The sequence below is a fragment of the Carassius carassius genome, chromosome 14 (genome assembly GCF_963082965.1).
Source record: "Carassius carassius chromosome 14, fCarCar2.1, whole genome shotgun sequence".
Lineage (NCBI taxonomy): Eukaryota > Metazoa > Chordata > Actinopteri > Cypriniformes > Cyprinidae > Carassius > Carassius carassius.
This window is the reverse complement of record NC_081768.1, coordinates 25,841,305-25,854,058: the sequence shown is the minus strand read 5'-3', so window position 1 is coordinate 25,854,058 and position 12,754 is coordinate 25,841,305. Positions and strand designations below refer to the sequence as shown.

The 12,754-nt window shown below is 39.1% G+C and overlaps 1 protein-coding gene across 5 annotated transcripts; it reads right to left on the bottom strand.

Moving 5' to 3' along the window:
• Positions 1–215: 215 nt before the first annotated feature.
• On the bottom strand, positions 216–12,251 carry slc29a3 (solute carrier family 29 member 3). 5 transcript variants are annotated; one of them, XM_059566775.1, is made up of 9 exons: positions 12,116–12,242; positions 11,426–11,491; positions 11,194–11,299; positions 11,052–11,110; positions 10,442–10,842; positions 7,266–7,348; positions 5,300–5,526; positions 4,987–5,149; positions 216–918 (listed from the first exon to the last, which is right to left on the bottom strand). In XM_059566775.1, the coding sequence occupies exons 4-9, from the start codon at positions 11,083–11,085 to the stop codon at positions 294–296; spliced, it is 1,533 nt and encodes a 510-aa protein (XP_059422758.1). In that variant the 5' UTR covers positions 11,086–11,110; positions 11,194–11,299; positions 11,426–11,491; positions 12,116–12,242; the 3' UTR covers positions 216–293. The 5 variants fall into 5 exon arrangements, with proteins under 5 accessions (XP_059422758.1, XP_059422761.1, XP_059422757.1 ...); XM_059566778.1 differs by lacking the exon at positions 11,052–11,110; XM_059566774.1 differs by lacking the exon at positions 11,426–11,491 and having other exon boundaries at positions 12,116–12,235.
• Positions 12,252–12,754: the final 503 nt, after the last annotated feature.

Sequence of the window (12,754 nt, the reverse complement as noted above, 5' to 3'; positions counted from 1 at the left end):
ACATGTTTTATTATAAAGGTCAAAATGGACAAACATAATTGCATATTCTCTGAATTTTTTTTTTGACTAATAAAAAAAGCATATAATTTTTTTTATTAAAAAAAAGAAATAAAAAAAAAAACATCCATTTCATTGTGACCACTAAAATGCATAAGGCCTGTAACAAAAAATAGGAAATATATAATATATATATATATATTTTTTATTGGCAAAGGTCTTCTTGAGTGATGTAGTGTAAACAGTCTTGTGGCGATACTGTAAAGGTCTGAAAGCCAGCCAGTCATTTTTTAGACTCAGATGGAGTGAACGAGTGCCACAGAGAAGGCTGACCCCACAGCAAGCCCCAGCGTGAGGAAGAAGGACATGACGACCCCCGCAGGCTCAGCCAGCTCCCGCGGCACCACTTTGGGCCCGTAGATCATGGGCAGTGTGCCCAGGTACCCGTTAGAAATCCCCAGCAGACAGACGAAGACCACAGGGAAGAGGTCATGTGCAAAGAACACACTGTGCAGATGGTACCGGGGCTGATAGTTGCAGAACATGAAGAGAGGAACCAAAGCGGTTCTGGAGACGACCAGCAATGGCAGCATGCGGCTGGTGGGACCCGGCACCTGCAACCAGGCCGTGACCTGGCGGCCGCAGAAGTCTGCAACGTTGTACAGTAGAAAACTAGTCAGAGGCACAAAGTATGTGGTAGCCCAAGGGTTTCCAGAGTCTTTATTCATGGACTGGATTCCCGAGGAAAGAGCAGGGAAAACCATGATGGAGATGAAGAAAACGTAGAAGACGCAGCTGCCCAGAAGCCAGGTCTTCTTCAGGATGGGTTTGAGGGGTGGCACGGATCCAGAGGACGAGTCCGAGCGGCTGCTGTGGCTGTTAGACTCACTGTAGGGTACAGAAGCTACTTCCATGTAGTATCTGAAAGACAGTTAGACAGACAGAGATCCTGTTATTATGATTAGGAATGTCACAAAATACAATGTATAGACACCTTCACTGCAATGAACATATTTATAGCATTTCTATAAAATAAAATATGAGACCATGGACCACAACACCAGTCTTAAGTGTACATTTTTTAAATTGAGATTTATACATCATCTGAAAGCTGAACAAATAAGCTTTCCATTGATGTGTGGTTTATTAGGATCAGACTAACTATATGAATATCTGTAATCCGAGGGTTCAAAAAAAGACAAAAGACCTTTGAAGTTGTCTAAATGAATTCCTAGCAATGAAAAATTAAGTTTTGATATATTTATGGTAGAAAATGTACAAAATATCTTAATGGAACAAGATCTTAACTTAATATCCCACTGATTCTTGGCATAAAAAGAAAAATCTATAATTTTGACCCATACAATGCTTTTTTGATTATTGCTACAAATATACCCCAGTGACTTAAGACTGGTTTTGTGCTCCAGGGTCACATATGAACATTGTAAAAACTATTTTTCTGCTTCTGAAATGTGAAATTGTTATGGTGTTTAGTCTAAAATGTTTGGGAGGTGTAACTATCTGAAAACTGAAATAAAGGGTTTCACTGATTGTTGTTATTATTAATGTATGAATATTTTTTACCATTTATGAATAATAATACTATGAAAAAGAAGACTCTTGGCCCCTACTGCCAGCAGCTTATATTCCGGAGACAGGAAAACACAGCTACCTACATTCAAACAGACAAGAAAGAAAATGCCTCTTGTGGAATCTATTTGCTAAATGAACTGCCACAGACTTCTACAAAGAATTGCGGTACTTGAAACAAAGTTGCATGCTGGACTTCCAAAACAGGGAAGAGCACGCAGCAGATCGTCATCACGGACCCCCTCAGCATACAGCCGGGGAGTCCTGGGAATCTAGTGAATCTAAACGGTTTGTAGGGGAACAAGCCAAACTGATAGCAGACTACAGCTACATGCTGCTTTCCTCAAGCAACCATCTCTGACATGAAAAAGGAACTCTGGAACATTCTAATGAAGCACAAGACTCCAAATCAGAACATCATCCATGCGGAAAAGGAATGATAATCGGAAAGAGCAGTCAGAACTCCTTAAGAAAGATTTCAGGGAACTTGAAACACTTTGAAGATTTTAAGTTCAATCGTTCCTCAGTGGACCACTCCCAGAAAGTGGAACTAACATGTTTTCACGGCTTCTTGGGCTTAATATATATCTACAAAGAACTTGCAGCATAAAAGAAGTCAAATTCATCAACAACTTCAGTCTTTTCTGGGGTCATAGACAACTGTTTAAACTGGAAGGCCTCCACCCAAACAGACTTGTGCAAGAGTGCTAAAGGACTACATATATCTATTTCTCCCTCCGCCATCCTTCAGTAGTGTGTGCCAATATACTCAACCTGAATGGCACACACACACACACCTGGACAGAGTATGAGTCACAACAGGACTTCATATCAGAGTCATCATGTGGTTGACACATCCCACAAGGACACTGATAACACCACACAGCCACAACATGCCCACAGAGCTCATCACAGACAGACTGTGACATATCAGAAGAGCTCTGAGACTCAGCTCCCAAGGACGGCTTTCTGGAAAAAGCACAGCCAGGGAAGTCAGGATAACACATCACAGCCACCGGAGACACCAGAGACACAGCCCCGCTCACCAGACACATTATCCCTCTCTCCAGCATCTCCACTTCTGAGCTTCTCACAGAAAATGGAGGAACTGGTGTAAGCCGTGACCAAAATCTCCCACTCTTTCGCCCCAGATATCAACTTAAGCCTGTGGGCCCAACTCGTCGTCCTCTTCCTGTCAGAGCTCCCCGGCCGTTGCCACCCCCTCCATCTGCTCCAGGTGAACCAAAAACAACTGATAAGAGCTCTCAGTGATGTGTGTCGGGAACCCAGTGTGCCTGTAGCTTTCTCGATTTCTGTTTTATCCTCTTGATAGAAAGTCTAAGGCCTTCTCAAGCCGTACAGCTGACTAGTCTAATCTGCGGCCTGTTATGCCTCAAACTAAGATTACTGTAGGAACAAAAAATAATACCATCAAGTTAGCTTTTTTTAAACATTCGCTCACTGAAAAATAAATAATTTCTGATCAGTGACTTAAAAACCACAAACAGCCTGGATGTTATGTTTCTAAATGAAACATGGCTAGGTGACAGCTGCAGTGCAACGGTCCTGAATGAAACAGCCCCTGCTAACTTTAGGAGAGGTGGAGGTGTAGCTGCTCTATATACAGATGTCTATCAATGCAAGCAAGTGTCATTTGGTCAGCTCTTGTCTTTTCAATGTCTAGGTATTGTGCCGAAAGGTGCCCCACACATTCTGTTTATCATTATTTAAAGGCCTCCAAAATACTCTCCAGCATTTGTTGAAGAGAAATGCGATCAGTGAGTTTGACTGTTTTTCTATTGCAGGGATTTTGATATTCACATACATAATGCAGAAATCAAAACTTCAAAACAAATTATAACTTTTTTTAAACAAATCAGCATGTGCATGGACCCACAAGCTGTGATGATACCCAGATACCCAAATGACTACAGCCCCATTGATTCCCTCTGCCAAAAAGACCATTAGACAGCTGCAGCTCATCCAGAACGCTGCTGCCAGGATTCTGACTAGAACCAGAACGTCTGAGCATATCACACCAGTCCTCAGGTCCCTACACTGGCTCCCAGTTACATTTAGGATTTACTTTAAAGATACTTTTACTCGTTTATAAATCACTCATTGACCTAGGATCGAAATACATTGCAGATATGCTCACCGAAAATAAACCTAACAGAGCACTCAGATCATTAGGACCGAGTCAGTTAGAAATACCAAGGGTTCACACAAAACAAGGGGAGTCTACTTTTAGTTATTATTCCGCCCGCATTATATCAGCTTCCAGAAGAGATCAGATGTGCTGAAACATTAGCTACTTTTAAACCTAGACTCAGAACTCACCTGTTTAGCTGTGCATTTATTGAACGAGCACTGTGAGATGTCCGAACTGATTGCACTGTATTTTATGTATAGCCTAATCATTTTCTATTTTGAACTGTTTTAAATTCATTTTAAATCAATTTTTTTAATAATTTTAATTTCCTTGTTTTATTGTTGATTTTATTTAGGATTATTTTACTTCCTTTTATGTTAAGCACTTTGAATTACCATTGAGTATGAAATGTAAATACAATTTCATACATTTCAAAAGTTTTGTGTCAGATATAATCGCTGCTCTAGTGCCACTTAACGGTGACTCTGTGTACTGCATTTACATCAACAATTGATCATCATCATATGCTCGCGCCGTCGTTATTCTAAAACCTTTAAAGCTTCCTACTGTTGAACAAAGGAGATATTTCACAGAATCTCCAAGATGCTCTTTCCTGCACAATGATGTTTGAATCTGAATAAGATCTGACAGCTGTTCTTTACGCAGATATGTCATATGGTTTTAGAAAATTAGGAATATAATACTAAAGTCATATGAACTGTGATTATACACCCGTGTCACTATCATTACATTTCAGGTGCTTGTAAGAGTCTCCTTTCAGTGTCACTGTTTTGGAAAAGAGATTCTGCTACACTTCTTTTTTCGTGAATGACAGCAGACAAGTTTGGTGGATGTAGGATTTTGAAAGATCCCCAACTCAAGCATATAAAAATAGTATGTTGGCACATCAGCAACTGCTGATCTCTACATCACAACTGTGTCACGAAACTGCGGTTTGACCCCAGACCGCCGATGAAACTCATGGATTCACTACCAGCACCACACTTCCCCTTTCAGCTCGTCTTTAAAAAAACAGCTCTGTCAATATCATGTGGCGAGGTTTTTATATTGTAGATATTCGTGAGATAAATGGAACAAAACAATGCTCCTTTTGTATTTGTGGAGTCAAATGTTTAGTGCAGTGAAATATTCATAATGGCTATCAAGGGTTGAGTAATTATCCTATGCAATGACGGAAATGTCATACCTTTACTGGGTTTGTGCTACATGTAAGCAAACTGGCTCACCTTGAGTAAGACAGTCTGGGCAGCAGCAGGTACATGAGGATACAGACAAGAGTGAAGATGTCTGCTGTGATGAAGTACACCAGTGCACTGTCGGTCACATCACTCGAGGCAGCCAGGTCTACTATTGATGCCAAAGCACTCAAAGTGCCGCCCATGGCCTGACCTGAAGACAAAATACACACGCTTAGTCTTGTGGCTTCACTCTATATATATATATATATATATATATATATATATATTTAGAGATGAAAAGCACCGACTTCCTTTCAGTTAACTCAAGAGAATGAACACTTACTGTAAAATGTAATTGTACCTGATATGATTGCTTGAGATATTCTCATGGGAAAGTGGCCACTGATACCAAACACACTGCCAGAGAAGATGTTGGACGCCCCACTGACCAGCGCCACACTGGCCAGAGTTCCCCCAAAAAACTGCATCCTGCAGCCAGACATGTCCACTTTCACCAGCGCTGTGGTCACCACAAACACGACCAAGATCACCAGGAGAGAGAACATTATCCGCACCTGAGAGGAAAGCCTGAAAGAAATACAGAAGCCAGTGTAAATGACGTTCGGGACAGTTGACGGAATTAAAATTCCGTGCATGTGCATGTTTTTTAAGGGGTCATAAATTGAGAAATCAAAATTCCTTTGATATTTTGATATATCAGAGGTCATTGTACTATAAAAACATTCTGTAAGTTTCAGAACTCAAAACATAAAAAAAAAATAAATCTTGTTACTCTAAAAATAGCTTATATTGAAGCCAATCTGCCAAAATGACAAGAATGTGACACTTTACGATGTAACAGTGTGGAAAGGCACCGCCTCCGCAGAAGATGATCAAAGCCTGCTTCTGCGTCACGGTCTATTTAGCCCCGCCCACAGATTCATGCACATATTAGGTAAATGACAAGAGCAGCGAACACAGTTCTACGCAGAAACCAAACTATAAACTATATTTGATGAACTTTATTTTTAATGAAGTGCCAAACCATGTCAGTTATTTTCATCACCAACTAATGTATAATCATTCTTTATATATTGGCATCATATTACCCTCAATCCTGCAGTCTAGATGCATCAATATCGCCAATCAAGAAATTTTAAGGCTGATACTAGTCACTAATCATTGGCTGCACCTGCACTTGCTAATTTTGTAATTATTATCTATTTTTTTTTGCAGAATAGGGTTGTTGACATGCTGTTGTAGCTCCTGGAGTGGTTTGCAGAGAGTTACAGGTTAACATCACTGCGTGAACACTGAAATATTTCTGTCATCCAGTTTGTATGATCCAATCACTTAACCCAATCCAATTAGTCTTTGCACAAAACAGCAGTGTGTCCATCAAGCGGCTTGTTTATACAATACCAGCTGGCCACAGATGTCTTATTTTCAACTCGTCTTGACTCTTTAAAATTAGAGTCCAATGTGCACAACAAAACCACAAAAAAGGGAAGTCTGGAGACAAACATGCAATGTTTCAAATGGACACACTGAGTCTTTATTCTCCGAGAGCACAGGGATGGGCAACAGTTACAAAGGTACCACAGTACACTTGAACAGGACTCTGTGTGTGCAGACTGATTCAATTGAGGCTCAGCCAGAGATGCTTCCATTGTGCTGCACATGAAGAGAAGAAACTCTTTTTGGTTTTTATTTTAAGACAAACTAATGCCATTTTTCAACCAGTGTAGAATCTCAAATGCTAAATTCTATCCTGCACTCTTAAAAATAAAGGTTGGGAAGCACTTCGGTATAGAGACCAATTCTCACTATTTACTAATTGCTTATTAGCAAGCCTATTATTAACATATTGACTATTTATTAGTACTTATAAAGCACAAATACTGCATGACCACATTCTAAATAACAAATACCTAAACTTAACAACTATCTTACTAACCTTTAATAAGCAGCAATTTAGTAGTTTATTAAGGCAAAAGTCCTAGTTAATTGTTTAGTGATGAGAATTGGACCTTAAAATAAAGTGTGACCAATGGTTCTTTGTTGGCATCAATGGTTCCATAAAGAACCTTTAACATCCACGGAACCTTCCAATGCACAAAATGTTCTTCAGATTATTGAAATTGAAGTTTATTTGGGGAACCCAACATGGTTCTTCTATGGCGTCGCTGAGAAACCCCCCTTTTGGATCCTTTATTTTTAAGAGTGTGGATTTAACAGCATTTGAAATCATGACTCGCCTGTTCTGAGTGGATAATACGGAAAGTGAATTGTATATTGTTTTGTGTTTGAAGATGTGTTTCTTTTACCTGTTGACCAGGAGGTAGTTGAGGATGAGACACAACACTGAGGGAATTGTGGAAGCAATGGCGATGTAACTCTCAAAGTAGTCCTGCACACCAGACCAAAAAAAACAATAAAAAGCATAAGTCACTCAAAAAGCATGTAGCACAAACAGTGATGTACCTTACTAGTCTTCTACCACGCTTCGATCCATCACGCTCCCTAAGGTCACAAAACGCTGGACTTTTGGTAGTTCCCAGGACAGCAAAGTCCACTAAAGGAGGTAGAGCTTTTTCACATTTGGCTCCCAAACTCTGGAATAGCCTTCCTGATAACGTTCAGGGTTTAGACACACCCTCTGTGTAAATCTAGATTAAAGATACATCTCTTTGGCCAGGCATTCAAATAATGCAGATGGGTGTAAAAGTCATCATTTACTCAAGCAGCTCCCAACCAAACAATATTTAGAAAAAAGTTTGGGAACCAAACGGTTGCAGGTCCCCACTGACCCACTGAAGAAGAAGAAAAAAAAAAGAGAAAGTCAAAGGGGATCAGAAACTGTTTGGTTACCAACATTCTTCAGAATGTCTTCTTTTGTGTTGAACTGGAGAAAGAAACTCATACAGGTTTGGAACAACTTGAGGCTGAGTAAATGATGGCAGAAATTTCATTTTTGGGTGAACGGTCCCTTTAATTATCATAAATGTAATGACAAAAGGACATGCATTAAAAGAGTCTCATAAAATGATCCGCTTTCACTTCCAGCATTTCCTGCCCTGTCGGTTTAACCAGAGTGAGAGTGACAAACAGAAAATAATTATTAAATCAATACTTATAATGAGTTTTAATCTTATTATTAAAAATATCCAGATTTCTGTTTATAACAACTAAAAACATTTATTGATTCCAATAACAGAACCCATTCAATGAGAACTGATGGTTTTTCTTCTTGTTTAAAATATTGTGGTCTAAGAGGGAAATACAAACATAAAAGCAGTATCCCAGGATGCACCTCAGCCTATTTAGAAACAAACATGAAAGTGCAGCCAGTGTGCATAATCAGATCAATTCCAAAGGTCAAGAAGGAAAGAAACAGCAGACTAACACTATAAATCACACACTAACGTCACTGTCAGAAGAGGACAGATTCTACCCAATAACTGACTCTAGAACACACTAAAGGAGCAAAAGAGAGCCTGTGATTCTGCATATGAAAGGAACATCAGTTCTGTCAAATATCACAAGACCTTGAGAATGCTGGGGTGAGCAGAAAGTTACTGAAACATGTTGTGACTGCTTTAAATAACTGTTCAGCATGCTAACAAGTAGGTGACACTCGTGCATTCTGTGTCATCTGACACACTTTAGCAAACAGCTGGCACATGACTGCACAATGCACAATGTCTAAATGATGAGGGGAAAACACCAGTGTGGAGGGATGTGTTAATGACGTGAGTGAGTGCAGGTACAACTGCAGGAGAAATGGCTTGAAGGAGATGAGATGGAATAGGATCAAGCGGACAAGTAGTAGGATTAGAATGGATGAGTTTGAAGACTTCTGACTCAGAGAGTGAAGTTACCAGTAAAAATCTGTAAATTATTAACAATCACATTAAATCCAATTATATTGTGAAATACTGTCAAACTCGTCATTTGTATTTCATTTAAGCTTCTTCTCAATTTTGTTATCAGTAATGTACAGTAGGGTGTTTTGTTTCATGTGCGTTACCCTGATAGTGTTTTGAGTGTGTGACCCTGTGCACTGTGTTTTATGGACAGGTCACAGATGAACTCTGATTTCCCACCTGTTTTACCACCTGCATTATTGTCTTGGTTATCAGTACATTTCACGGTAAAAAGCAGATTATGGTACTTCAAGCAGATTGGTAAATTAATATTCTGTACTCTATATATTCCATAGTCCGGTGTGCTGTAAAGGTAATGTCCGTTATTACAGTTAACTATGCAAAGTGATATGGAACTGTAATGTGGCCAAGAGAGCTGCCCGGAACTACGTTTGAAAGTGAAAGTCGTGAAAGTCGTGACATTTGCCAAGTATGGTTACCCATACTCGGAATTTGTGCTCTGCATTTAACCCATCCAAGTGCACACACACAGCAGTGAGAAGTGAACACACCGTGAACACACACCCGGAGCAGTGGGCACTGGGCAGATATATATCCAGCACCCGGGGAGCAACTGGGGGTTCAGTGCCTTGCTCAAGGGCACTTCAGCCATGGGTATTGAGGGTGGCAGCACTGTTCATTAACTCTCCCCAACCTACAACTCCTTCCAGCACCGAGACTCGAACCTGTGACCATCGGGTTACAAGTCCAAGTCTCTAACCATTAGGCCACAGCTGCCCTTGCCGTGCGTTTCCCTGAAAATAATTGCACACCTCAGATTCAAGCATTCAACCGCCACATAGTATAATAAGTTGTAAAGGTCACACTTTATTTTATGGTCCAATTCTCGCTATTAACAAACCATTAACTATGATTTTGCCTCAATAAACTCCCAATTTGCGGCTTATTAATAGTTAATAAGGTAGTTGTTAAGTTTAGGTTTGGGGTAGGATTAGGAATGTAGAATATGATCATGCAGAATAAGTGGCTTTATAAATACTAATAAACAACCTATATGTTAGTAATACACATGCTAATAAGGAACTAGGTAATAGTGTGAATTGGCAACTAAAATAAAGTGTTACCCTTTTTTTATTAATTTAACAAGATTTTTTTTATACAGTGCTAATAAATTAAATCATGTAAAAAAATAAAAATAAATAAAAAACACTGATCAAACGATATAGATTTTTTAAATTTAATTTTAAGATCTTTTTTTTTCTTTATAATATTTTATTGATATATTTTCGTTTATTTTATAAGATATTCAAACATATTCACATGTTTATTAAATGATAAAAGACTTGCTTAAATGATCCCGACAGAAGATGAGAAAATATTGTAGCCTTTCCCTTTGTATTGCTAATCACAGAAAAGCGAAACTACAATACTTTTTTGTATACCATTTTTGTTTCATGTCTAATAATTTAACAACACAACATTTAAACAGAGACTAAGAAAGATGAGAGGTCTGTCGTTTTCGATGCTGTCAAAATAAAAGCCTCCGCCTTGGCAATATATCGGTCAACCACAAGTAACTTACAAACAAAAGTGTTCTGATTTGTTAAGACACTTACACTGAGGTCATTGTGAGGTTCCTCTTGACCAGAGGGACTGGAGTTGTTACTGAGCTTGTAGAGCCAGTACTGTTTGGCTGTGATGAACACATTCCAGGGCAGCAGAGAGCCGATGCCCATCAGGAAAAAGATGATGTACACCAGATTGTAAGAGTCCTCCGGGCAGTGACGAGTGGCCAGGGACCCTGCCGTCTGCTGCCGAGAGAGCAATGGTGAAGTGTCGTCCCCAGACGCCTCGCCCTCTGAATGCTCTTCATCACACATGGAGGAGATGGAGGTGGGAATGTAAGAGGAGTTCACGCTGGCCTGTAGAGACTGCTGACCGTCCATTCTCAAAGAGACGGCACGCAGGGAGGGATCCAGGGGACTGTATATGTGAGGGTGACTGGGAGAGACTAATGCTGGAGGAGAGAGAAAAAGAGATCAAAATCATCACTGGAAATGATCAACAAATGCATTCAGATTGGGATCCAATAATTTTGGGAAGTAATTACACCAAATCATTTGGATAACAAAAAGAAACTTAAATTTGCCGCAGGCATTAAAGAAGTTGTCTGCCATTTAGTCAAGTCATGCACACACTGGTTTAAAAAGTAATAGCACGTTTCACCTTCACGTGTCACATGATTTACCGTATCATACATGTCTGTGCTTCCCACTAATGCACCACTAAAAAAGAGGAAGGAATTTCAAAGAAAAGAAACCACTTCAGTAAAACACAGAGCTCATGAAAAAACAGTATTCAAACTCACTAGAATGTTGTGAGATTATCGCCTGTCTGCTCCTAAAATCTGTCTGTCATCCTGGAGACGCAGCGTGCTCAGATCACACAGAAGAAAGAAGTAAACATTCACAGCGCTGCAAGAGACAGAGAGAGACCATATGTGAGAAAACACCTCCACCGCGGTACTCTGGGTACGCTGAAATTCACACCAGTTAAAAAAAAGAGCATGTGACAGTCTGGAATAACTGCTGCTGCCTTACATGCATTACAACATGCTCCTGTACTCTACTGAGTCACATGACACCAGACTGGCTCTACCTAGGAGACTACAAACATACACACTGTGTTATTGACAAACTCCACTCTCTAAAACACAGCTGATAATAGAACATTTTGGGGGTGCATTTTAAATAAATATTGCATAAAATAGGTGTTCATTTCAATTGAGCATTATTCTTCATTTTATTTGCTAGCATTAAACTGGGTTATATATATTGCCCATCGAACACTGTGCTATGTGTACATTCACTGAAAGTTGCTGTGGTAAATATGATCACTATGGTACAAAAGGTTTTATGCAGAGTTGTTAGAAAGATATCAATATAAAAAAGCACTGTGGTGGTATCATGTTACATTTATGCTGATAGTAACGTCATGGTAATTTATACCATTACTATGAGACTAAATGATCACCACACACATGTAATTGCGTGGTAACTTACTCCAGAAAAGACTTGACAGAAAAAAATAAAAGGTTACTGTTACTCTTTCCTTTAGAACTAAAGGAGCTCTCGGTTTCACTGAAGAACAACTTTGTCTCAGATGTTTTTTCCTACATTACTTATGAAAAAACAAAACAATAATTTACTAATTACTAATGAATCCATTCAAACCTGCTGAACTGGATGAAACTGTGAACTGTAACAACGCTTATGAATTTAGAAACTCACCAATAGCTTGATTTTAGCTGAATTCATCCTTCTCGTACCTGCTCTCCACTGACAGACGATAATAACACACTATCAGTAGACATGGTGACTTATGTTTGCATCGGAACAGCTTACACAACACGGACTGGCACTGAGATGGTCTTCTTCGGCTAAAGGTTGTAGGCTTCAAAATAAAAGCCTCACGGCAATTTAAAAGACTTGAAAGCAAAACAGAGGGAAAGACGACTCGATTTCTATAAGCGCGAATTTTATTTGCAGGTACCTGCATTAATCATCTTAAATAAATAAAAAATAATGTATAATCTTAATAAATCTTAATTATAACGAAGAGATTGTAGTCAACAGAGGATTTTATAAAGACAGTTTTAAATATAAAGTGTCAAATCATAGCTAAATTAAATGCAAAGCCCATTTTTCATACAAACTTTAACATGACGAGCGTCCACTACTTTAAAGTAAATTAATAAAATACTACACTAAATACTAAGTTTTAATCTTTTTCCCCTCACAATTTTAAGGAAGGGTGAGAACCAAAAAGGAGGACGAGAAACGTTAAACAATTACTTTTAGAGTAAGAAATACTATTTAAGTGCACTGTGTTAATTACTAGTGCAATATTTACTTAGTGTATTCGTGTAA

Excerpts from the sequence above, each read along its gene's own strand:
- slc29a3 (XM_059566775.1), bottom strand. The coding sequence starts at position 11,085 with ATGTATGATACGGTAAATCATGTGACACGTGAAG. Across the intron at positions 5,527-7,265 it reads AACTACCTCCTGGTCAACAG|GCTTTCCTCTCAGGTGCGGA; the intron begins GTAAAAGAAACA and ends TATTTCTTTCAG. Across the intron at positions 5,150-5,299 it reads ATCTCAAGCAATCATATCAG|GTCAGGCCATGGGCGGCACT; the intron begins GTACAATTACAT and ends TTTTGTCTTCAG.